This window comes from Diabrotica undecimpunctata, chromosome 10, assembly GCF_040954645.1.
Source record: "Diabrotica undecimpunctata isolate CICGRU chromosome 10, icDiaUnde3, whole genome shotgun sequence".
Lineage (NCBI taxonomy): Eukaryota > Metazoa > Arthropoda > Insecta > Coleoptera > Chrysomelidae > Diabrotica > Diabrotica undecimpunctata.
Window position 1 is genome coordinate 22,142,280 of NC_092812.1, and position 26,819 is coordinate 22,169,098.

The 26,819-nt window shown below is 33.0% G+C and overlaps 1 protein-coding gene across 1 annotated transcript in view; it reads left to right on the forward strand.

Moving 5' to 3' along the window:
- The first annotated feature begins 2,682 nt into the window (after nucleotides 1-2,682).
- The window catches only part of Cyfip (Cytoplasmic FMR1-interacting protein Sra-1), a 48,672-nt gene continuing 24,535 nt past the window's right edge, over nucleotides 2,683-26,819 (forward strand). Inside the window, exons 1-11 of the mRNA XM_072546897.1 lie at nucleotides 2,683-3,141; nucleotides 3,195-3,374; nucleotides 5,314-5,495; nucleotides 7,259-7,589; nucleotides 10,657-11,052; nucleotides 17,928-18,142; nucleotides 20,174-20,304; nucleotides 22,158-22,328; nucleotides 22,390-22,472; nucleotides 23,594-23,736; nucleotides 23,849-24,022. Of these exons, the coding sequence (XP_072402998.1) occupies nucleotides 2,929-3,141; nucleotides 3,195-3,374; nucleotides 5,314-5,495; nucleotides 7,259-7,589; nucleotides 10,657-11,052; nucleotides 17,928-18,142; nucleotides 20,174-20,304; nucleotides 22,158-22,328; nucleotides 22,390-22,472; nucleotides 23,594-23,736; nucleotides 23,849-24,022 (2,219 nt within the window). The 5' untranslated portion in view covers nucleotides 2,683-2,928. The remainder of the gene's footprint in view (nucleotides 3,142-3,194; nucleotides 3,375-5,313; nucleotides 5,496-7,258; nucleotides 7,590-10,656; nucleotides 11,053-17,927; nucleotides 18,143-20,173; nucleotides 20,305-22,157; nucleotides 22,329-22,389; nucleotides 22,473-23,593; nucleotides 23,737-23,848; nucleotides 24,023-26,819) is intronic.

The window sequence follows — 26,819 nt, forward strand, 5'->3', positions numbered from 1 at the left end:
ACGATGGTAAACGACGAGTGGACGCCTTCTAGGATCAGATAAGAACAAGAGAAAGAGCCGTTTTTACAGAAAATTCGAAAATGGAAAGAAGAAAACCGTCGACGATCTTGCGAGCGAATGAATAAGACAGTTGGCAAGTATGTGACAAAAATGGTATCCAATCACCAGCGATACTAGGACCAGTACCTACCGTTTTTTGCAATCCACTACAGGTCTGCTGTTAATGAATCGACGGGTCAAACGCATACAAAAGTCCTGTTGGGACGCGAGATGCGACTACCTTGTGATCTAGAGTTTATATGTCGACCTGGAGATCATGTAGCTAGTGAAAATTATTTGAACGAATTGCGAAGAAAAATGGACGATATACACGAGTTATACCGTTCACATCTTCAGATCGCTAGTGACCGCATGAAGAAACGATACGATACCCAAGCCGAAAAGGGATGTTTTAAGAAGAATGACAAAGTCTGGCTCTATAAACCAAGGAAGCGTAAGGGTTGTTGTCTTAAGTTGCAGCAGTTCTGGAAAGGTCCGTACCTCATTATGGAGAAGATTAACGATGTTATCTACCAAATAAGCAAGATTCTGATGGGAAAGCCGATGATAGTACACCATAACCGGCTGGCTTCATTCGAAGGAGACCATGACGTAAATGAAGAAGTGGAAGTAAACCAAGTCCAAGAAGTATCTGACCTCACGTTTGAGGAATTCATGGGGGTCTATAGAGGTTCGGTAAAACAAGACATGGTGTTATCACTGAAGAAAAGCAAGATCTACTCGCACTTCCAGATGACTACTCACTGGCCCATACCATCCCGGCTAGTATTAAAGACGCACAAGGGTTGGCACCTATATTTCGAAGGAAGTTTGGTCGAGTTAGAGCTTTAATGCCAACTACCAGCCCCTAAAAAAGCTTTGAAACTACAAGATGCATCACTTTACCTTTTCTATCTGGTAACAAAAGACACTGCCCATGATCAGCTTACCTACCAAAATGTATGGGAAGTATTACTTCAATTAAGATAGCATATATTGGAGTCCAAGGTGCAAAAGTTAGCTGTGCCAAAGCTAGAGTGCCGTCAAATAGATTGGAGAGTTGTCCGAAATATGTTGGAGGAGATCTTTACAGAAGTCCAGGTACTAGTCTGTTGCAATCCGCATAGTTACTGGTGCGGAGCGAAAACCATTCCTTGTCACTTTTATACAACTGGAAGTTGTAAGAGAGGGTCCAGCTACTGATACCAGCATCCAGTTCCAGTCCCGACAAGGTTCCAGGAACCATCTCTTGAAGAGGAGGCCGACACCTCTTTCCGACACCAGCCTAACTGTAAACAAGTATTTCTAGAAGCCGTGAAACAGGTATGTGCGTATCGTCATCGAAGGGTTTACTTCCTTCTGGTACATTCATTAGAACTCTCGAGAACAGCATGGAACTGGCCCCAAATGATATAAACACAGAAAATATTTAGGCGGCATACTTTGGAAGAGGCCAGGGCTCGATTTGGGCTGTAGCGCCATTGGAGAGAGAGAGTAACCTATTGCATAATGTTATTCATTTCTTTCTTAAAAAAAGAATGATTGTTTTGAACGATTAGTTCCTTATATCCCTTTGCAAATAGATTTCTAGAATTAAGGAAGTCAAAGAGTCTATCTGGGGCTCTAATGAATTTTATAGTTATTTCAGCTCCTTTAAATTCATCTGATCCTTGTACCAGTAAAAATTCAAGGGCATTTTTATACAATTATTCTAAAGCACAAACCCAAGGATTAACGCACAAACCCAAAGATTAACCAATATATATTCCAAAATTATCTCTTATCTAATTATTATTGAAAAATACACTCGTATAAGTAAACATGATTATTTTTCAGCTAGGAGATTATCTTTCTTAGAACCAGTCACACAAAATTCCATAGAATTATTACAGGAAACAAGTGAGATTTCAAACAAATGTTTACATTTTTTACCCCCTTATTTGAGTCCAACTACCGGACAACACGTGCACTACACTTTAAAAATCGGCTTCAGTTATTGTGCTCCAGTTCTACGTCCCGTTTATTACTATAATTTTACTATATTTTACTATAATTTTACTACTACATTATTTATAAACTATGATTTACATTTAGAATTTACACCATCCAATTTTGAGTTGACATTCTCGACCGAGTTGCTTCGTTTTCGAGATAGAGAATAGAGGGAATTATTAAATAATATAATATAACATCAAAATTATTATACATTCATTATTATAAATTCATATATTCTTGACATTTTGTTATTTTTGACATTTTGTTGTTTATGAATTACAATAAATAATTTTTTATTCACAGTGTTTTAGATTTATTTACATATTTACATTACATTATATTAATAAAAATTACATATGACAACACTGGAAACAATGTTACCAATTTTAAATTTATACACTATTATATGCATGGTATTGATAATTTTGTGAAATTTAGAAATAACCACAGATCAAATATTTTATGCAAATATGTATATAACATAATATAACCAACGAATATAGACACATAATGATATAACTATTTTTAACAACGATGTAATTACATTGTTGGTTCCATCCTTAGTATATTACATCGTTGATTTTTAACTAATAGATAAATATTTTAGGTTGGTATGTATTCTTTAATATGTCATACCATAGTGATTCATTAGTCAGCTGTCAATTTGTGTATTTATCAATGTTAGTTTGTGATGTTTTTTACACTACTTTAAGCTGCCGCACCTTATCATAGTGTTTATGATAAATTTCCTTTATTTAATTTTAATTAAAGAATAATAATTACTATACAATCTCCTCACTTTATAATTAACTATATGCTTTATTAACTTTTATCGGCTGTATGGTAGTTTTCAGTTTCAGTTATCCCAAGATATAAAATAATAATTGATCAGTTATGGCTGGAAATGAGAGAGTGTCTCTAAATGATGCGTTATCAAATGTGGAAGTCTTGGATGAACTTCCTTTGCCAGATGAACAACCTTGCATCGAAGCACAACCATGTTCTGTAGTGTATCAGGCAAACTTTGATACCAATTTTGAAGATAGAAATGGGTTTGTTACTGGTATAGCTAAGTACATAGAAGAAGCTACTGTACATGCAAGCTTGGTAATTATATATTTTACAGAAATGTAATTTTAACTTAATATAACATTTTTCAGAATGAATTATTAGATGAAGGGCAAGAACATGCTGTCATGTTATATACTTGGCGTTGCTGCTCTAGAGCTATACCACAGCCAAAATCAAATGAACAACCAAATAGAGTTGAGATATATGAAAAGACTGTAGAGGTTTTAGCACCTGAAGTCAATAAATTGTTGAATTTTATGTATTTTCAGGTAAATATTTTCTAGACGTTTCATGTATCTAGCTATAATTTGTTTAGTATGAATTTAAATAATGGATTCTAATATGAATAATAGCAGGAGTATTCTTTTGCAAAGTATTCTTACTGGAAAAGTATATCGTTTTACTATTATTCAGTGTTTATTATAATTAAAATTCTTTTTGAATACATGCTTGCCATATTCTCAATAATTCCGTATAAGATAAAAAGATCAAACTTCCATTTACACTACAGAGCTCATCACAATTCTTCAAGCATTGAGATAAATTAATACCTATCACAAGAGCAAATCTATTATATTAACAGGTAGCAAAAGTTTGGTAGATACAATCAAACAAATTAAATTATTAAGTTAATTACAAAAAAGGTAAACACATTTCTTTGGTTTGGATTAATGCTCAGGTAATTATCAGAAGTGAAACAGTGCTATTACAATAGGGGAAACGAGAGAATAACTATTAATGCCAGTCACTTATTTATGACCATGGTTTAAAAAAACAAATGGAGGTAAAATGCAGCGTTTTAGAAATAGAGGCTGGCATGTAGTCATGATTCTAACTCTAGATACATCATCATTCTCAGTGTATTCTACTGATTATGGTGCAGCCTCAATTACATAGTTGTTCTTCATTTCTACCCATGATTCTCTAGTATTCGCTTTTCTATCCCATGTTGTACCAGCTTGTTTCCTTATGTTATAGTCCCATCTTAAATTTGGATGTCTTCTTGGTCTCTTGATGCTTTTTGGATAACACAGTGTAGTGTAGTCTAGTGGACCATCTATTGTCAGTTCTTTTTGCTAAATGTCCTGGCCACTGCCATTTTAAAGATTAAAGATGCAGTACCTGCATTTTTGTAATGAATTAATGTTTCGATACAATTACTCACCACATCTCTAAATTGTGAAAGATCTGGGATATTTATGAGTACTTAAATGCTAAGCATAAATCCTCGCATGACTTAGAGAGACGTAACGAAAGCTTACTGTTTTACAAAGGCAAACTTAATTGGGTTCAATACATTTCAAACAAAAAAGCATGGTTTGGCATAAATAATTACATGTTGTGTGAATGGACCTCTGGATATATTTGGCACAATATAATTTACATGGGAAAAGACATGAAATTTGATGAACAGTATAAATAAAAGCCAGTTTCTGTATTTTTGGCCTGTATTGTTATGACAATTATGAAACCTTTACTATTGAAAGCTCACTGTTTTACCACTAACAACTTGGATACTTCACCAGTGTTTACTACTATTTTATTAGTAGCTTCATCATATGTATATGGTAGGTACTATAAGAACACAAAGGAAAGATCTATTAGAAATAAAGATGAAGTTTAAGAAAAATGATGTTAAGGTGTTTTATAGTGGGAAACAGTAGTGGTAAATTGGAAGGGTAAACAGTAGATTTGCATTCTGTCATACAGAAATGATTACAAAGGAAAAGAGAGGAAAGAGTATAATTAAACCTAAGATTGTTGAAGACTGTAGCAGTAGTATTATGGGTGGTTTTGACAGGGTTGACCAACATCTTCCTGTTTACACTAGAACCAGGAAGCATGGTAAGCAATGTTTCAAAAATATATTTTTCCATCTTCTCGAACATACTGAGTGAAATGCATTCGCACTATGTTATTTATATATGTATTTCTGACTATTGGTCATCTTCAGAAATACATATATAATATATATGGTTGTCTTCCATTTATATACCTATTTTGTTTTTCTGTTTTGCGAGATGTGCCATTAAATTTTACTTTTATTATTCACTTGCATTAACATTTTCTAAATATATATATATATATATATATATATATATATATATATATATATATATATATATATATATATATATGTATATATATATATATATATATATATATATATATATATACTACAATTACCAAAGTGTGTTTATGTTTTAGAGAAAAGCCATTGAAAGATTCTCCCAAGAAGTAAAAAGGCTGTGTCATACTGAAAAAAGAAAAGATTTTGTATCAGAAGCATATTTACTAACTTTGGGGAAATTTATCAATATGTTTGCAGTACTAGATGAACTAAAAAATATGAAATCAAGTGTGAAGAATGACTACTCAACATACAGAAGGTAATAATAATATTTATATTATTTGTTAGTGTTAAATAAATAAATTACAAGTGGTGTTTTATTGAGTGAAATATGAAACAATAGATAAGTCTCATGCATTAGTTATTCTTATTGAATAACTAATTAGTTAATTGCTTTAACCGCATATGAGGTGTGTTCAAAAAATACCAAAAATTTTCGTTTTTGGGAAAAAATATTTATTTATTTGTCTACATTAATGTTGTCTCCTTCAAAGTAGTCACTATCAGATATTATGTCCTTGTACCAACGCTTCTGCCGATGCGCATCTATGTCATCTATGCTTGTGAAACCCTTTAAAGATTTCTTTATTTTTGGAAATAGGAAAAAGTCACATGGATTGATTTTGGCCAAAAATTCACGAACAAGCAATGAAGTGTGAGCTGGTGTATTATGGTGATGCAAAAGCCATGAATTGTTTTACCCCAAATCCGGTCTTTTTTAGGATTACTTCACGTTGTAAATGTAAATGGCGTTGAACTTGTAGGTAGTACTGTTTATTGACCGTTTAACCTCGTGGCAAAAATTCATGGTGCACTATACCTTTAAAATCAAAGAACACAGTGAGCATAACCCTCACGTTCGACCCACTTGTCGAGCCTTTTTGGTCTTGTCAAACCAGAATGCCTTACATCATATCCATAATCCCATGTTTCGTCACCTGTTATAACCCTTTTGAGTATCTGGATCGTCTTTTAAGTCATGTAGTGACTCCTGAGAAACCTCCATTCGTCATTGTTTTTGTTCAAAATTCAACAATTTTGGAACAAATTTTGCTGACACGCGTTTCATACTCAAAACATTTGAAAAAATGTCATGGCAAGAGCCAATTAACGTGCCAGCTTCATCAACGACTTCTCTGATCGTGATTCGGCGGTCATTCATGACCATTTCTGACTTCTTTTACAGTTTCATCGGTTCTTGATGTGCTGGGGCGTTCGTCATCTTCAACGTCTTCACGGCCATCTTGGAAACGCTTACACCATTCGTAAACACTTGTTTTTCATAGCATGTTTACCATGTTTTTAACACTCTTTCATTTTACACTCTTTTAACACTTTATTTGATTTTTTATGCAAAATTTAATACAAATTCTTTGATCCATTTTTTTAAATAAATGAATATCGCCGAGCTCATAAAAACCGTCGAACCTTAGATGCTGCCACAGACAAGGTAAACATTGAATATAGCTGCAATTTTTTTATACTTTATCAAGAATTGTCAAAAAAAATTTTTTTGACAATTTGGCTCTTCAAATCTGCAAAAATTAAAAATTCCTGTTTTGTAAACACCCCTCATAAGTTACGATATAATATTAAAGATAATAAATATACAATTTATAATAAGGGAATTAATCAGTTGAGGATATACACGTAGCAGTGAAATAATGCCTATAATGGACATATTTATTACTTCAGAATGTTGTCTCTGATGTGGGCAAAGATGTGGGACAAAGATTGTCAATTAAAATTGTTCAAACATGTCCAGATCATGGACAAAAGGCTATTACCCAAAAGTTATCGTTTAGAGACCACAAGGTAAAAAAAAGAGAAGAAAACAAATTAATTTGGAGAAAATTTTTACCGAGACGAACAGTTTTAAAGGATAACCTTTGGTAAGACGGTAATATATAGTGTAGCAAAAAAGATCTTAACATGTTTAACCTGATGTATAACAGTTTCGAATTTTTGTATTAGCAAATTATTATATTTCACAGATAATAACATATTGTACATTTATTTTAGAGCTGCCCAGTTTTTGAAAGTAATGTCAGATTCACAAACACTCCAAGAGTCCCAAAATCTTTCCATGTTCTTAGCAACTCAAAATAAAATTCGTGATACAGTTAAAGAAAATTTAGAAAAAATTACAGGATACGAAGAACTGCTTGCAGATGTTGTCAACATTTGTGTTCATATGTTTGAAACCAGGATGTATTTAACACCCAGCGAAAAGCACATGTTAGTTAAAGTCATGGGCTTTGGATTGTTTTTAATGGACAGTGAGCTCTGTAATATCAATAAACTGGATACTAAGAAAAAGTTAAGATTAGATAAAATTGATCGTATATTTAAAGTAAGTGTATGTAATGTATGTAGGAAAATGTGTAATTTTCCTCTGCTTTCCATAATAAACATATACCTCTGATATCTTTTCCTATTTATTTATTTAGCATATGGATTTTAACAGTATGATTCTATCAATTACTTAATTAGTTAACAAAGAACATTGATTTAAGGAATTGATGTGTGGGAACAACGCATTATTCCCCTGACGAGTTGTAAAATTTTAAGCAATGCCTTCCTTGACAGTGCGAAGCGCCAAGATACATCCGGCTATCCGGCATTCAGTACTTATCAGACACTGACGAGGAGTGCGTAGTTCTTTGCATAAAATTATTTCGTCGCCAACTTTCCGTCGGTAAACCATAGAAAAACTCGAACACCTATATTTGAGTTTTTAATGCAATTCTTGTAGATTTTTAGCTGAGGCACAGAATAAATAACAATCAGAATGCCCACTCTCAGATGACGATTTTGAAGTTTGTCAGCACGCGATCGCCATATTTTAAACGGAAACAGACTCGAATTGAGAAATTTGTGACAAGCTACGACAGAACTGTAATTTATATTTTTAGAGATTAATAATTTAGTACATTTAAAATAATTTAATCAATTCTTCAACTAAAAGTACGAATAAAATAGTGCATATTATGTCAATAGTTGCCGTAAATAAATTAAACCGGGTTAATTTTTCTATGCACACCAGATAAAATGTCACTGAACAGCACTGGTTCCGTTTAAAACATGGCTGATTCCGTCTGCGCGAACGAGATGCGCGTACTTATTTTTCAAGCAGAGTGGGCATTCTGATTGTTTATTATTCTGTCGCTGAGGTAGCTTGGAAATAAAACAATAATCAACCTAACCTCAACCTAATCAACCTATTATAAGAAAAACACCAACTAAAAAAGTTATTCGAAATAATTAAATTAAAATTAAAGGCATTTAAAAAAATCTCTAACCTATTAAATGTTCGAACAAACCACCATTTTGCGCTAAACAAAATCCGAATCTATCAACTAAAGCAAGTATCATTGCATTCAGCTGATTTGGCTGTACCCGACTACAGAGTTGAACAATTTTTTCTTGCAATTCTGCTAAATTGGTGGCTCGTCCGAATTCATGCCAATATAATTTTGATTTTAGCATTCCCCAGAAATAAAAATCCAAAGGTGCTAAATCTGGTGATCTAGTTGGCCATTTTATATTATTGACCGCAAGGTTTCGAACCGCTGGAATAATCTGATTGCTTAATAAATCTAGATACTTAGTACTTTTTTTTCGAAACATCCTAACATGTTTTCATTATTTTTTGTCCAGGTCTCTGAACCATATGTTAGGACTGGGCGTATTATTGTTTTGTAGAGTTTTATTTTTACATTTCTCGACATAATTGTGGATTTAAGGAGGAGATTGAGCCCAAAATAGCATCTGTTGGCCGTGCAAATTCTGCAGTTTATCTCTGCGGTAGTATTATTTTCAGTGTTAGGTAGTGCTCCCAGGTATACAAGTTCGTTCACTGCTTCGATGACGCCGTTTTCTATAACAAGTGGTCGTAGGATTTGTGGTTGCGTGCTTATTTTCATATACTTCGTTTTGTTGGTGTTTATTATTACCCGTTTTTGTAGCTGATTCTTTTAATGCTGCATACGCCTCTCATACAGCGTTTTTCGTTCTCCCAACAATATTGATTATTGCTATCACCAGCATAGGCCAGGATTTGCAGTGATTTATTATATATTGAACAAGTGGTTGTGTTTTGTGACATACGTATTACTTTTTCCAGAGCCAGATTGGACAGTATGCAGGAGAGGGGGTCTCCCTGGCGCAGCCCATTGTTTTAAAAGGTTCAGACAGTTCCCCTGAATTCGTACTCTACATTCAACTTTTTCAAGAGTTAGTTTTGTTAAATTTACCAACTGATTTGGTATTTCCAGCTCTTTCATTGCTTTGAACATTTCTCTTCTATTCACAGAGTCGTAGGCTGCTTTGTAGTCTATAAATATGTGATGAGTATCAAGCCATATTCCAGTGTTTTTCCCAAAATTTTTTTGAGGGTTGCAATCTGAGGAATTGTCGATTTACCACCTCTGAAACCAGCCTGGTATTTTCCTGCTATCTGTTCTGCATATGATGCCATACGGTGACATAGTACTGTGGAAAATATTTTATATGCTGCATTTAGAAGCGTAATTCCTCTGTGGTTAGAGCATTCAAAGATATCTTCTTTTTATTGTGTATGGTGCAAAGTATTTAAATATTCCAATCATTGGGGAGGGATTTATGTGTCCATATTTCTTTTATAAATTGCTGTAATGCCATAATGGTATCATGGCCACCTTCTTTATATAGTTCAGCTGGGAGATTATCTATTCGGGGTGATTTGTTTCTGACTAGTTTTTTAACTGCATCTAACTTCAAGAATCTTTGGTGGTTCCTCCTCCCTCTCGTCTGTTCCTCTTACCTCATCTCTTTCATCTTCCAGGTTTTCTTCTTCTTCCTCCATATTAAGTGTGTGGTTAAAGTGTTCCATCCATCTATTCAATACATCTTTCCTTGTTGTTAATAGGTCGCCATTCTGACTTTTGCATTGTCTTGCGGTTGCCTTGAATTCTTTTCTGTCGATGTTAACTCACTTATAGAATGGTCTGAATTCTTTCTCTCTGTTGAGGTTTTCTATATATTTAATTTCCGTATTTAGGTGGTTTTGTTTTTTTCTTTTGTGTATCCTCTTTTCTTCTCTCTTTACAGTTGTTCTTGTTCGTCGGGTAAGCATCTTTCTGTAGGCTTCATTTTTTTCTTTTGTTGCATTCTTGCATTCATCGTCATGCTGCTTCAATGTCTTCCTTTATTCTGGTCCAATAGGAGTCTATATCTGTTACCAGCGCTGATATCAAAATAAAATAACAGCCTAAGCTATCGTTGTTTATTCACAAATATAGGCTTAGCTTTTAATATTGCAAGTTGACAAATTATTTCCCCCTCCTAAATTAGTTAAAAAACCAATCCATAATTAATATTACACATGTTTAAATATTTCTATCATGAATATTCTTTAATATATCAAATATATTTTTTAGAATTTAGAAGTAGTTCCGTTGTTTGGAGACATGCAAATTGCACCTTTCAATTACATAAAGAGAAGCAAACATTTTGATGCAAATAAATGGCCCTTATCTAATAGTACAACACCTTCACCTCAAGCCGATCTAATGGTTCACCTTCCACAGATCAGAGAGGATCACGTTAAATACATAAGTGAATTATCTAGATACAGTAATGAAGTCACAACAACTTACAAAGAATGTGGCAGTGATACTGAAAATAAGGAAACGGCAGATTTGGCACTCAGAGGATTACAGCTTTTATCAGAATGGTCGAGTGTAGTTACAGAGTTGTATTCTTGGAAGTTACTACATCCAACCGACCATCACCAGAATAAGGAATGTCCTAAAGATGCAGAAGAATATGAGAGGGTTAGTTGAGTATTTATAATTTTTTTAATTACGTAACTTAAGGTTAATTTAAGAGGTCGGAGCAATAAGGGAACTAAGCCTCATTTGAAAATATTTTAGTAAATCAGGTTTAAATAATATTTTTACCTTAATTCCTTACATACATAATAAACTATTAAATATATTTTAGGATACAAAAGAAAACTGCATTTTTTTAGAAAAAATGTATTCAAATAATAAATGTGGCTTATGATCTTTTTGATAACAAATTTAATATAAATTCTATAGATAAGAATATACTTACAATATTAGTTTTTAATAAAAACATGAAGGTATTGCACTTGGGGGAGTGTCGAACAGGAGCGACTGATTACTGGACCAATCAGAGAAGGTCTTCAGTGAGTTTGTTATTTTATCTTGTAAAAATTTTTGTCTTTATCGCGATATAGCATTGTTGAGTCATCCGCATAAACTGATACAAATGCATCAGACATTACATATGGTAGGTAGTTCATTAATATACAAAATAAATAATATCGGGCCTAATATGGAGCTCTGTGGTACCCCATTCATAACAATCGGACCAGACATTGAAATTTTGAAGTTATTTTTTATTTTAACTATTTGGTGCCGGTCTTTCAGATAGGAACCAAACCAACTATGGCCAATTTCTCTAACACCATATCTGTATAATCTATCGAGGAGTACATCTTGTTGCACACAATCAAAAGCATGAGGTCACAAAAAATGGCAGTAGGATTTTCACTGTTTTCAATTGAGATAAAACTTCATCATAGAAACTGTTATTCGCTGTGGAAGTAGAAAATCTATTTCGAAATCCATATTGATGCTTTGTGATAATTTGGTTGATATCTAAAAATGATAAAAGCTGTTTTAGCATTGCATATTCAATAATCTTAGATACCACAGATGGAACAGGCAATGGTCGAAAATTTACATTAATTCAGGATCACCTTGTTTTAATACCGGTGAAATGATAGAAGTTTTCAGCACACTGGAAAAAACACCAGTATTGAAAGAAGCATTGATAATGTGAGCAAGTGGTGTCAAAATCTGAGACGCAATTTTCTTAATTACTATACCTGATATTTCATCAAAGCCACACGATGCTTTGTTTTTAATTTTATATTTTATTATGTCTAAGTTATCTTCATCTGTTGTTTAAAATAGGAACAAACTATTTTGAACAAAATCGTTGGAATGCTGAAAATTAAAATTGGTTTAATTATTTTACTAACTATATCTTCTGGTGCATAACAGATTTTGTTAAAGTAGAACTGACCCTTTGTGGTCTCAACAAAAACTTTGTGCTGATATTTTTTTTGTCTATATAGAGTTTTTAGCTCAGGTTATGCCTTACTCAAAGTATACAAATTCTTCAGACTATCTGAAGAAGATTTTACTTCTTGTGTGACCTGTTTTTTTTTGTTTTGGTAATGTTTGGTTTTTCTAATAGAACAACTAATATTGAAATAGAACTGTAATTTATCATGAAAGGCATTATCTTTACTCTCAACATCGGTTGCATGATAAACATCTTGCCATGTTTCTTTACTCAAGAGATTATTGAATGCATTTATAGCGCCTTCATGTGTTACTCTGAAAGTATTTCGAACTGATAGTCATAGTTAGATTAATAAATTTTAACCTCAACAAGAATATATTGTGATCCGATTCAGTATTTACATTTGCAGTACCTATACAATCATCACAATTTGTATATAGCTGATCTAAAATATTTCCGCATGTGGAAGTCGACCTTGTAGGTGTAAAGTTCCTGGGTGACAATCCATAATATGCTAGAAGACCAGAAAATCTGTGTGAATTATTTAGTGTCATGGAACTTACATTAAAATCGCCTGTTAAAAATATGAATTGATTTGGTTTAAAATTTGAATTTAAATTAAGTTTTTCATAAAATACATCAAATTTACCTTTAGGGGATCTAAAGCATACTAAAATTGTGTGTTGATTTGAATTATAATGCCACTTCAGCCCACATACCTCAATGTCTTTTTTAACCCAGTACTGATCGAGTAAAATGGAACTAACCTTCATATCATCCCTTGTCCAAACTGCAATGCCACTACATTTATATTAGGATCTACTAAAAGAATTTACAATTTTAAAATTTGGAAAACTGAATCACCTCGCCATCTGCTGACCACGTCTCACTCAGTACAAAGAAATTTCAGATCAGACTCCTTATAATCACGATATAAACAATCCATTTTAAATTGATTCAGTCCTTGAATATTTAACAGAAGGAGATCATACTCATCCCTTCCTTTTTCCTATTTAAAAATCATTTCTTCATCCTTCACTTTATTTGCGTATGTGTTGGGCGCTTCATAAAAAACCTACTTACATAGGATCCTACTGGCCATAGTTTTGAGTCCATCGCTTTACCGAAATTTTGTTCAAAAATTGAAACTTTAAAAGATGAATATATGTTGGGATGCTTAGCCGTTAACGACGTACATATTACTTCTGCAAAGTGTTTTTCTAACATCTTAAGATTTCCTGCCGTTTTATGTTACTCTACTCTAGTAAAATGGAGATGGCTAAATTTTGGGACATCACTAATTTCGCAGTTCTGATTATTACCTATAACAATACGTCCATTCCTTTTTTTATGCCTAACAGTTTTCCATTCTTGCCCACTATTATTTGTAACCGAATTTGTATTCTCAATATTTATCAAATTTTCATCGTTTGTTAAATTAATAATATCTGAACATTTTGCTTCCGTTTCTATTCTTAAAATGTCAGCTGATAATTGTTTATTATTTCGATATTATTATTATTTCGATTAAGGAAACAACTTGTTTATTTTTATTGGTAACATTTTTAAACACAGTTTTTGTTGGGGAACTCTTTTCTTTATTAACAGCTAGACTTTCATTAACAGCAATATTTTTTGCGGGTGTAGTTTTTTGTTTTTTGGGTATTCTTTACTGCTAGACTGTATCGGTCGTTTAAAGAACGTTGAGGTTTCTGTTAGAATGGTTTATTAAATTCATATTTTGTTGAGTAGATGGCGACTGGTCGGTTAATTGCATATATTTAAATAAATCTAGTTGTTCTTTCAGTAAATTTATTGTTATTTGTTGATTTGATATTATTTCATTCTGATTAATAATGTTCTTTAATCACCTGATTTCAGTTAGTCTCGGATCCTCATCGTCAGCCTCTTTATACAATATTTCGTTTGCTGGATCACTTAACCTCACACTTTCTTCACAGCATATAACTGTTTCGTCGTCGATTTATTTAATACATTTTAATTGCTTCAGTCAGCCACTATGTGATAACGTTCCAGATTTCGCACATAAAAGACCACTTTGTGCAACTTTTTGACACTTTTTACAGCACTTAACTACCGAGTTGTAAACACGACCGTTTCTCTGAGGAGCCATGTTCGATCCATTATTAAAATGAAATCTTCTTTAGCGACAATGTACACTTAAATGGACTTAATTTATTCTTCATTTTACTCATAATTTTAATTTTATTATCATCATACTTATAATTTAAACCCAAATTAAGAAGTTTGCACTTCTGTCAGCACTCCCCCGAGTGCAATATCTTCTTGTTTATATCTGGCAATTCCGTCTAGAATTCGGGCAGCGTGCCGCTAAGTGTTTACTAGCTTATCTGATAATCTGTCTTTTTACGTCTGTCCAATGTTTTCTATCACCTACTTTAATACTGTTTATAGTTTAAATTAAATTCCGATTTTTGTTATACTAGGAACAAACTACTTTAAATCTTACCTTTTGCATTTAGTTTGTATTTAATTTTCACTACACCGCGTGATAATCGTGAAAATATAGGAGAAAATTTAACACTTTGTTTACTACCTAGCGCCACATTGCCTCCATCTTGAAAATACGGACAATAATTTAAACTCTTATAGTATATAATGTTTAACCCATTTTCTACCAGAATATCAATAAATATATTTTTCCATAAATATAACTGCAGATGACAATGGAATGAAACTAAATAAACGTAAAAATATGTTTTTATTAATTTTTTTTTATAAACATAAGAAAAAAACGCTGTGACCATATGGTCACACAGGGAGGTTACCTATATATACATTATGTATTTACTACTGTGTATGAAAAATTTCAAAAAACTCAATGCAAAGTCCTAAATTACATTTTTACACTGTGTACGTATCACAGAAGAACATCTTTCTCCTGCACACCTACGTCTTTTGCCGTTAGGAACTGGAACAAGAAGATGGTCAATTTTGTCATATCGTAGATTGTCGGACACTCTATTCATGGACAGACTATTCCTGCTGACTGAAGGCTTACCAGGACGTCTAGGCGGTACTCCATATTTCCGCAAATACATCTGTGCAATTTCTCGGAGAAAAGGTGTTTTTTTTCTTTCCTTTGAGGACTTCTTATAAAGCACCCAGGCGTTATGTAGGCAAACGTCAACAAGCCAAGTAAAAAGAGGTCAATACCACTTTTTACTTTTGATGCGTGCCACATCTTCATCTATTCTATCCGTGCCACCCATGAATGTATTGTATTTTGCAATAATCAAAGGCCTTTGTACTCGAATAATTTTCTTCTGTTGCTTAGAGTATCTCTTGACGTAACTTTGAGGATTGATGCCGTAGCAAGTTGATGCAGCATTATCCATCCATTTGACCAAGATAATTCCGTCATTTTTAGATATAACATAATCAACAGAACCTCTAGTTTTAGTAGCCATTACTTTGTTGTCCGGCAAAGGGCAACACTTAGGAACTCTATTTTGTCTTATTGTTCCAGTACAGTCATATCCCCTTAGTTTTAATTCTGCAAGTAAATTGAAACTCGTAAATAGATTATCAGTATAAATATGGTAATTTGGCATCTTATTTAGTAGATCGTTAAGCATTTGAAATAAAGGAACTGTTGCACTTCCAAATTTTTCTACATAACTGTTATCAGTTGAAATCTGTTTACCTTGATATAACTGAAAATGAATCAAATAACTGTCTTCAGAATTCAAACACCAAGCTTTATAGCCAAAGCGTATTGGCTTACCTTTGATAAACTGTTTACAGCTATGTTTCCCAAAATTCTTGATCATTGATTCATCATAATTCATGTGCTGGGTTGGTTGAAAGTACTTAAGACATTTCATTTGCACCTTTTCTATAATGGGGCGTAGCTTCCACATTTTATCAGTCCTTCCAATTCTGCTGTTATCGGCAAAATGTATACATTTCATGATTTGATCAAATCTATTCCTGCGCATAGACACACCATGTGTACTGCCATGTCATCCTGTTGATCCCAATAATATGTTCTGCCCGGTAAGGGATGGTAGCCGGATAAAATTAAAATTCCGAAAAAACATTTTAATTCATCAATGGAAAGATTTGGATCTGGAAAATTCTTGAACGCAGCATATTTTTTTGTTTCTTGTAAAATATGCTCAAACATATCGTTGTCAAAAAATAGTTCGAATAGTTCTAATGGCCTCATGTCATAAAATTCATAACTTTCAGATTTATTCCCGTTTTTAAATTTTTTATTATGTATTAAATCTCCCTCTATCCATTGCTTGATCTCAGTTTTTTTAGAAATTCTACATTTTTTATTTTTTCCCTTATTTATTTGACTCACCTGTTAATCAGGTTCTGTTGTCTTTATTTCATCCACAGAGTCTTCCTCTCCTTGTTCCATATTTTCGATACGATTTATTCGAACTTCAGCTGACGCTAATAACTGTCTATGAGACAAATTGTCAACTAAACCACCATCGTCTTCGTCGCCGGAATCTTCATCCGTATCCTCATGAACATCTGGAGGAGAAATAAACACCAATGTTTCATCATTTTCTATATTTTCGTCATCATATAACATGGTCAATGCTTCTTGTAATGTAAAACCACGTCTAAAGAGAAAAAAACAGAAAACCTATTAATTATCACATATTATCCCTGTGTGACGTTATGGTCACAAACAAATATTGAAAGTTCTACCGCATTTAATACAATACTTTTGTGATAAATTATATAAATATGTCTTAAACACATGTCTCTAGATCCTATTTGTTCAAAAATATTTTTGGTTTCTTTAAAAATAAGATTAAAAAATATTACTTATTCAAAGCGAACGTCCATTTTGATGCTTTCTCGTTGTAACACCAACAAACAATAACTATAACATAACACGACTTTGCCAGCGAATAGATCAGGTACCGGGTATGTCATTCGTTACATAGATATCTCTAGTCCGCGTGGTCGTATTACTAGTTGCATATATCGCTGTATGTGTTAAATGTTGTATATTTAAAAGGGGCCATTTAATGTGACCATACGGTTACGCTAGCAGAAAACAGGTTAATTACGTTTCCAAATTGGATACAGTTTGTTGTATTCTTATTTGTCTCGATAGTACATAATTAGTTTATTTCAATTATAAGAGATTATGAAAAAGACAAAAAAGATTTGATTTCACGTTCAAAGCGTCTATGTATCTATTGATACGTATTTCGACTTAAAAAGTCTCATCAGATTAGTTATTCATAGCCGTTCTTAACGTGAAAAATAATCTTCTCTGTCTTATTAGAAGCAACAATAACATGACTTCATTATGGACGCAATAGCGACATCTGATAGATTTGTTTCGAAACTATCTTACCGATTTTTTTAAAAGAGATTAATATAGTTTGTTGATTTTAAAACATGTACTTTGACAAGGACTTCCGATTTTAAAGTTAAAATGTTAATAGCATGCAATAAAGAGTTTATTTTTCAGTTTATATAGTATTTTTACGAAACATGTAAAAAAATCTGAGGTGCCATCAACAAAAAACTTCCAAATAATATAATGCTAATATTTTTTTTTTTTTTTTAGGCGACCAGGTATAATTACACGGATGATGAGAAATTTGCCTTAATTGAAGTGATAGCAATGATTAAAGGCCTCCAAGTGTTAATGGCTAGGATGGAAACTGTATTTACTGATGCAATAAGAAGAAACATTTATGCAGAATTACAAGACTTTGTTCAGTTGTCATTAAGAGAACCTCTAAGAAAAGCAATAAAGAACAAGAAAGATTTAATTAGGAGGTGGGTGAAGTTATCATATAAAAATTAACCATCGAAAATGTTTTTGTTTGTTATGGTCTTAATTTTATCTTCTTCGGAATCTTGTAAAATGGAGTTTTTAATTTGATGATTGCTAACCCTAAAAATATTAATTTTTTTATTAGTTATTGAGTTATTGAGTCTTGAAAATGGCTATTTTCACGATTTTTAAGACCTTTATATTTCGAAAACGATGCATTTAAGAGAAAAGTTACTACGAACATGTTCTGCTCAGAATGAGCCAATTAACCTAAAAAACTTCATTTGTGTTCTGTTTTTCTTGGCAGAACACACCGTACAACGACGACGAGATTTTTCTATGACTGGTAAATGATCCCCCACATTTATCATATTCTTCGTTCTCTTTGAATGTCTTCCTACAGATCTTTATAGAACATGAACTTTGGTAGAGATTCTTCCTTTGGTTACTAAATCTTCACCTATTGTCAGTAAAATATCCTTGAATTTAATTGTCTTGCGATTCAGTTCGTTGTAAATAATCCAACTATTGACATCCGCTACCATTGTGAGTCCAAAAAGACTTTTTTCCACTATTCGAGCGATTTTTTATCTAAATCATACAATCCATACATTTGGTCACCCAAGTCAACTCCCTCCACACAGGAGGGAAGTTGTAAAACGGTATAGCTACTGGGCAAGAAACGTCTGCTTTTGTACCATCAAGTCCTTTACGGTTTAAAGTGGTTAAGGTATCTGTGCGGCAATTACTCAATAACAATACTTCCTTAGTGTCTTGCCATTTCATTCCAATTATTAATGCATCTGCATCGATGCGAACGAACTGTGACTCTCCTCTGACTAACTTAACTAATTATTGAGGAGAGGCATATTTTTTCTGGTCCTTATGGGAGTCCCAATAGCTGGAAACTTGATTTCGTGAAGTAGTTTTACAGTAGTGAAAAAACTAAGGTACCTTCAAATTTTTGGATTTCTTTTGGACTGTAAATATTTATATCATATATGTAACCTGTATCAGAGTCGTATCTAACCCATGTCTTTATTCCGCTTTTTATAGGCTTGTTCGGAATATATTGTTTCAATGTGCTTCGTCCCTAAAACTTCGTCTGCTCTTATCAATACTTTGCCTATTTTTACAACACGAGTCTCGATAAAAATGCGGTAAATGCGCTGTGCTCATTACCCTTTTCAACCTAAAACTTGAATTCACTTCGACCTTTTTAATCGTACCGGCATCTCCCTTCGCGTCCCACACTCACCCGTCCATACCACGGAACAAAACCAAAAGTCCTGTTAAACAGGGCATTTAGTCCTGTTAAACAGGGCATTTGAACTTGAATCATGCTTGCTTTCAGAATTGCAGAACTAAGACGTAATATTTGAATTATTTTACTGCCAGTTCTTGTGAATGCGTCTCAAACAAGTTTTTGTAAACACAGAATTGGGGAAATATTTAATCTTTGGCCCAGAGACGTACTGGATAAATTTTATACTTGAATATAAGATAGTTTTCAAGGAATTTACTGCATGCTACAATGCTGAATCAGAATAAAAATTGTTGGTGAGTGATATCTGCTTGAGTCGTAGATTGACGTCGCTTCATGCTGAAAAACCCATTGGAATGATTAGTCCCCACCGAAAACAACCATTGGGATTATATATCACGAACACTAAAATTGTCATTTTTTTGTACCACTCCAATTTGTTTTTCATAATATGATTAATAATTTCAGTCATTCTACAAAGGTTTTTACAATTTTACTAAAAACTCCATATCCTGGAGCTATGTGCTGATTTGTTCCTATGTATTTCTGTACGTATATTACGATTCTTTACATGGATGTGCCAGTATTTGAGGGTAATAATTGTGTGGGAAGGTTCTGAAAAAGAATCGTTTCTCTTCATTTGGTAGCGTTCATGGTCTTGTTGAGTCGTTGATGGATGGATTAGCCGTCACTTTACTCTTACGTTCCTCTGGTGGTTTAAAAGAAGACTATTTTAGGTATAATTTCCTTAATATGTATAATTTTTTAGCATCATCATGTCTGTTCGAGAAACTTGTGCAGATTGGTCTAAGCATTTCGATCCAATCAATGACCATTTATTAAAAGGTAGAAAGGACCCAGAGACTGGTTTTCAGATAAAAGTTCCGAGAAGAAATGTGGGTGAGTTATTTATTTTAAATTATGTAAAACATTTTTTATGCAGAATTTCACTTTTGTTATTACAGTAGAGCTTCGATTATCCGAACTAATTGGGAGATATGGGTGTTCGGAAAATCGGTTTTTTCGGATAATCGAACTGTATTGATTTAGCCGTACATATTTATCCACGGGTGAATGAAAGCTGTATTTACATACCTACATATGTATTTATATCTTTAATGACGAATAGGAATTAAACAAAAAAGTGCAGTCTTTGCAGAAAAACATATTTTATGTAAAATATTGACGAAAATTGTAAGAGTTTTTTAATTACTAATGCTTAAACAATCTTCAGCTCTCGTCTGCCGAAGCAAGTCTACCCGTTTACGAGCGGCTAGGTCACGTAGTTTTTTTAAGGACCGCTATTTTTCATTCCAACGTCGATGACTTAGGGCGTTATAAAGAAACTACTGAAGAAAGTTTCTATAAACCATTCCATGATAATTGTACTATCCATCCAAGCACTGCAAAATGTAAGCCATGTGCATCACAGACATATTAATGTGTTAACAACGTGGTCTCTTGCTTTTACCAATGACAAGCATGAGCAATCATTAACAGAATCTAACGCAGCGATATCACATGCAGCAGCTTAAACTTATTCCTAAACTAGTTCGTAAGGTTTTATTTTGCAATTTAGTGAAATTTTGCAATGAATTATATATTTTATTTTAGTAAATTTTAATTGATATAAAAATTTTTAATTGATATTGTTATTATTTTTTTTTACTTTTCTAAGCTTTGTCCATAAAATTGTACAATTTTACACTTATTTAATAACACTAAAAACCAGAATTTTATTTATATTTATTTACATATATTTTCGGACTTATGAATTTATACACAAATCTAGCGATCCCTCGTGACGTCACCGATGTCTAGTTCGGCCGTAAAGCCGCTTAGATGTCGTCAAAAACGTAAACAAATATTACCGCTAAACTAAACCGGAACTAGTCTGACAAAACACCTGCTCTCGGAGGTCGTTGACCATAACAATAATATTTAAAAACAACAGGTGACGGAAGTATTTGGAAATTGAATAGAAACAGGTGACGTATCAAATAAATACGTTAGAATATAAGGATAATTAAAATAAAGTAATTAAATATAAATATAAGAGTGATTATGGAAAAAATATAAAATTATGATTAAAATAAAATAAAGCTAATAAGAGAAAATATTATAAACAAGATAATGAGATGAAATGAAATTAAAATAAAAATAAGATAAAATACAATAAAATGGCATAAAATTAAATCAAATCGTATAAAATAACTCCTGCCTTTCTACTTCTATTGCAATTGAAACTGGAAAACGACAAAAGTATTTCTGAACTAGAATAAGAAACCGCCTGATACAATAAAAATCTAATTAGTAATTTGGCGTTTTTAATTAAAACTATCCAGATATCTTAATTATCAAATTAAATACTTTTTGTTTGTTTTTAAATTCCAATGGTTTGATATCTCGAGAAATACACTTCCAAATGAAAAACCAAAGTAACACGTGTTTAATATTTTTTTAAAATCTACCGATAACACCAAAAACTACTTACCACCCCCACCCCCTGGGGCCACCTAGGGAGCTAAAAGTTTGGCTATTTGGAGTTCTAAATATGTACGTTTAAGTACCCAACTCCAAATAAAAATCCAGCCGAGTGCAAATTTTACTATCCTCTCCCGCTATAAGCCTTTATTTTTATGAAAACTAAACCTTCTCCAGCTGATTGCAATGTATTATGATAGAATCCAATTGTAAAATATCTCGAAGGTAAAAATTAAGATAATGTGAAATTGTATTAATTAATCTTTTAGGACCATCTTCTACCCAATTATATATGGTAAGAACAATGTTAGAGTCATTGATTGCAGACAAATCTGGCGGGAAGAGGACATTACGTAAGGACATCGATGGACAATATCTAATGCAAATTGATTCTTTCCACAAAACTTCCTTTTATTGGAATTACTTGTTAAGTTTTAGTGGTAAGGACTTTTTATGATGTATGTACATTTTGTTTCTACTACATTTTGTTCTTATTTGCAGAGTATTTGCAAAAGTGCTGTGATTTATCTCAATTGTGGTATAGGGAATTTTATTTGGAAATGACTATGGGAAAAAGAATAAATGTAAGTATAGCATTAAACGATACGATCGCTTTATCTGGATCATGGATACTGATAAGATAAACAATAATAAGTCGTGGTCATTTAATCAGAAAACATAATATGAAACTAAAGTTTACTTTTCTTCTTCTTCTCCCTTCTTGTATGTAGGTTTTAAGCCTGTTTCTTCTTCAATATTAGCCCCCTAAATTGTTTAAATTATCGCACCATCTTTTTCTTGGTCTGCCAATACTTTTTCGTCCATTTGGTGACTTATCTCGTGATATTCATACTATCCTATCCTCTGCCATTCTACTAATGTGTTCGTTCCACTACTATGTCCGTTTTGTCCCACATCCATTTATGTCTTCTATATTGCATGCTCTTCCTATGTTTTGGCTTCTCTCCTATGTTGACTTTTATGGACAAGTATACCTACGCCTGCTCGTGCTCGTTCTTCTTTCTTCACTCCACTGTATCCTAGAAAATATTGGTTATAGTCTCTTTAGCCTTTACCTTTCTTCATACCTTTCTTCTCTGTTTCTTGGATTGCACAAATGTCTGTTTTTATTTATCTGTTCTTCTATTATCTCGTGGTCTTTGTTGTTGAAACAAGTAATATTCCATGTTTCTAATCTGATTGTGGGCTTATTTTTCCTTCTCATTTTCCTTTTTTTGCGTGGTTGGTCGTCTTAGGTTCCGTGTGGTTCCGAGGCTTTATATCGGTTCTTTGAGCCTTGTTTTCTTTTACAATGAGTAGGATGCTAAACTGGCCCATCAACCCTCCTCTTTTACCGGGCTTAGGACCGGCTATGGGCATGAACGCGATTTCTGAGCTACTCAATCCACCCAGTCCTCGCGCTCATAACCCCCAGGCTGAGTTGTTTACTTATCATTTTTAGAAATTTATGTTAGTTTATGAGAATATAGTGAAGAATTTGTAGAATTACATATGTAGTTAGCTTATTATCAACTTTTTTCTCTGCTGTGCCTTATGAATCACAGATTCCAAGAGACATATTCTCAGTCTCAGTTATCGCCTTTTTTCTTTTTGGGAAGTAAATTACATCTATTTAACACTACCTCTCAACTCTTCTCATCAGAGTTTATATAATATATTTAGACTAAATCATTTTTATCTTTAGAAATGCACTGTACGCCACAATCATAATGAAGAGTGTAACGATTTAATTACAATGGAAAAAAGGATACAGTTCCCTATTGATATGTCAATGCCTTGGATTCTTACAGATCATATTTTAAAAACTAAGGAACCGTCAATGATGGAGTAAGTATGTCATAGGTTACAAGCATTTTACGCAATATTCGGACGAATATGCAAAATTCAAAATATTTGTCGTATTTTGGATATTTGCCTAACTCAAGTTGATATATTTTAGGTATGTTTTGTATCCCCTGGATTTATACAATGATAGTGCTTTGTATGCTTTAACAATCTTTAGAAAGCAGTTTTTATATGATGAAGTGGAAGCTGAAGTAAATTTGTGCTTCGATCAGTTTGTTTTTAAGCTGAGTGAACAGATTTTTGCGTATTATAAACAATTAGCCGCAAGGTAAGTTCTTAAATTAAGATAATTTCTCAGAATACTTTGTTTAATAATATAATAATAAACATTAGTTATTATCTCAGTTTATAGACGAAGGAACTAACGATTTTCCCATAACACTCGCTGATACAGGTATCTAACAACTGCTTTTGATAAATTTGGTGATAACAATATTAGTAATAAACAAAACATGGAAAAGATTAAACGTAATTTTTTTTACTTGTAAACAATGTAAGATCGCTATTTGATTTTAAGTACTAAAGGTGATGACCGGTAAATTATATGGAAAAGTGGCACAAGTTTACTGAAAAAGCATAGAAAATCATTTAAAATGAGGGTTTGTAAAGTTATTTTTGTTGCTTAATTATTGCCAAAATAGGTTCAAAAGTTGATTTTTTGAAAATTAGTAATATCCATCCAATATACATTTTGCTATGTGCTTGAGCAAAAGGCTATGTTATATAATATAGAATAGCAAAATAATATATTATATAATACAAAATATTCTTGTGAAGGTATATTTTCCCAATGGAAGTTATGATGTGTTCTGATCCATGCTTCTTTACGGTCCTGGGTATTCATCCATCAAAGTTTCACCCAGCTCTTTTGTTGCAGTGTAATATTCCACGATGGCGTGGCACCCATATCAGTTTGACCCTGTTATGTTCCGCCAGTTTATCGAGTTCTCCTCTGCATTCTCGCACTAGCCTAGATAGAGTTCATCTTTGAGCTTCTAAAAGGCCCCAATACTCTTAAGAGCCCTATAAGTGATATCTGTATTTTTATATTTTTTTATGTTAGAGAATTGTAAGTCTGTTTTATTCCCGCTATAATTACTTCATACCTTTTTACGCTCAGTAAATTTATGCTCAAAAGAAAAAATTAAATTGGGAAATATACAGGATAAAGAATGGAAGGACTATTACAAGGAACTGTTAACAGAACAAAGACCACAATTCATTGGAAAAGAAAACAGGCGAAGACGCAGCAGATCCCCACAACAAGAAATAGAAATAATAGATAGGGAAATGAGAACGGCCATAAAAGCAATCAAAAATAAGAAAGCACCGGGACCTGAAGGCATCTCACTTCAGCTTATAAAATACGGATCAAAAAAATTACACCGGATGATACAATGGATCTTTCAGAAAGCCATAAATGGAGAACAGTTCCCAAAGGAATGGACGGAGGCATATATGGCATCTATATTTAAGAAAGGAGATAGAAAACGATGCGAAAACTACAGAGGAATAAGCGTAATATCATCAATAGGAAGATTATATGGGAAGATACTGCGAGAAGAGATAGACCAAGCGATAAAAGGCAAAATCGGGGAGGATCTGGCAGGCTTCACGGTAAGAAGATCATGCATAGACCACATATACACACTGGAACAACTGTTGGAAAAGAAAAAAGCAAAAAAAAAAGAGATATACATTTGGTATTTGTGGAACTGAGAAAGGCGTATGACTCTGTACCAAGGTCAGAACTATGGGAGGCAATGTACAAATTAGAAATACAGACGGAACTCATAGAAGCTACAAAAGCTCTGTATAAAGAAAATAAAGTGTCCATTAAAATGAACAAGAATCATAGGAGATTTCACCACAACAAAAGGGCTCCTGCAGGGATGTTCCACATCTTCAACCCTATTCAAAATATACTTAGAGAAAGCCTTGACTACATGGAAAAGAAAATTCGAAGGCATGGGAGTACCGGTACGGAACGAATACCTATATACGTTAAGCTTTGCAGGCGATCAAATAGTGATTGCACAACACCAAGACGACCTCAGCTACATGATGAAGAAACTACAAGAAGAATATACCAAGGCTGGCCTAGATATTAACCTCCCGAAAACAGAGTACCTATCTACAAGTGAAGAAGACATAGAAGATCTACAGATTGATGACAACGTAACAATCAAAGGAAAGGATAAATTCAAATACTTGGGGTTTATAATCACGAAAAGGCAACAACAGAGAAAGAAATTACACAAAGATTAGGACAAACAAGAACAGCAATCCGACAACTTAACTCAGTATGGTGGGATAGACACCTAAATATGAAGACAAAAACACAGATTGGCAAAAAAACCTAAGAAACTGTCCGTGTGATTAATTCTTCTGTATTTTCTGTGTCGTAGAATTTTGCTCAGTTCGATTGTAGCAGCGGAAGCGAATAGTTCTCTGTGGTATCGAAGTGCTAATTAATAGAGTTGTTGTTGTTTTTACCAAAAAATGGAATTAAATTCAGATGGCAGAGGAAATCCACCTGACAGAGGAAGGATTGACGATGTTGCTAGTAATATGGATTATGAAGTTAATGAAAAACAAAAGCAGTTTGAGGAAATTATAAATATTGATATTAATACACAATCAAAACAGGTACCGATAACAAATTCAAAAAACTTTTTACCAGATTATCAGGTAAGCAATAAAACAAATATTAATATAGGCCAGTCCATAATGTCAGAGGTGAAAAATAAATACAGTCAAGGTGACCAAGGTCCTTATTTTGTTTTTATGCAGAATAAGGAAGGTAACATTGGCCGATTGCATCGCATAGCGACAGCACGATTAATTTTAGGTGCAGTACCTGCAATTAAAGATAATATTGTTAATATTAATATTATAGGAAAAAATAAAATTAAAATTGAATGTAACACATATAAAAGCGCTAATATTTTAGTGGAATGTAAAAAATTAATAGAAAGAAATTACGATTTATATATTCCAAATTTTTTTACTCAAAAGAGTGGGGTAATTAAAGGGGTAGACAAAAATATTTCAGAAAATGAATT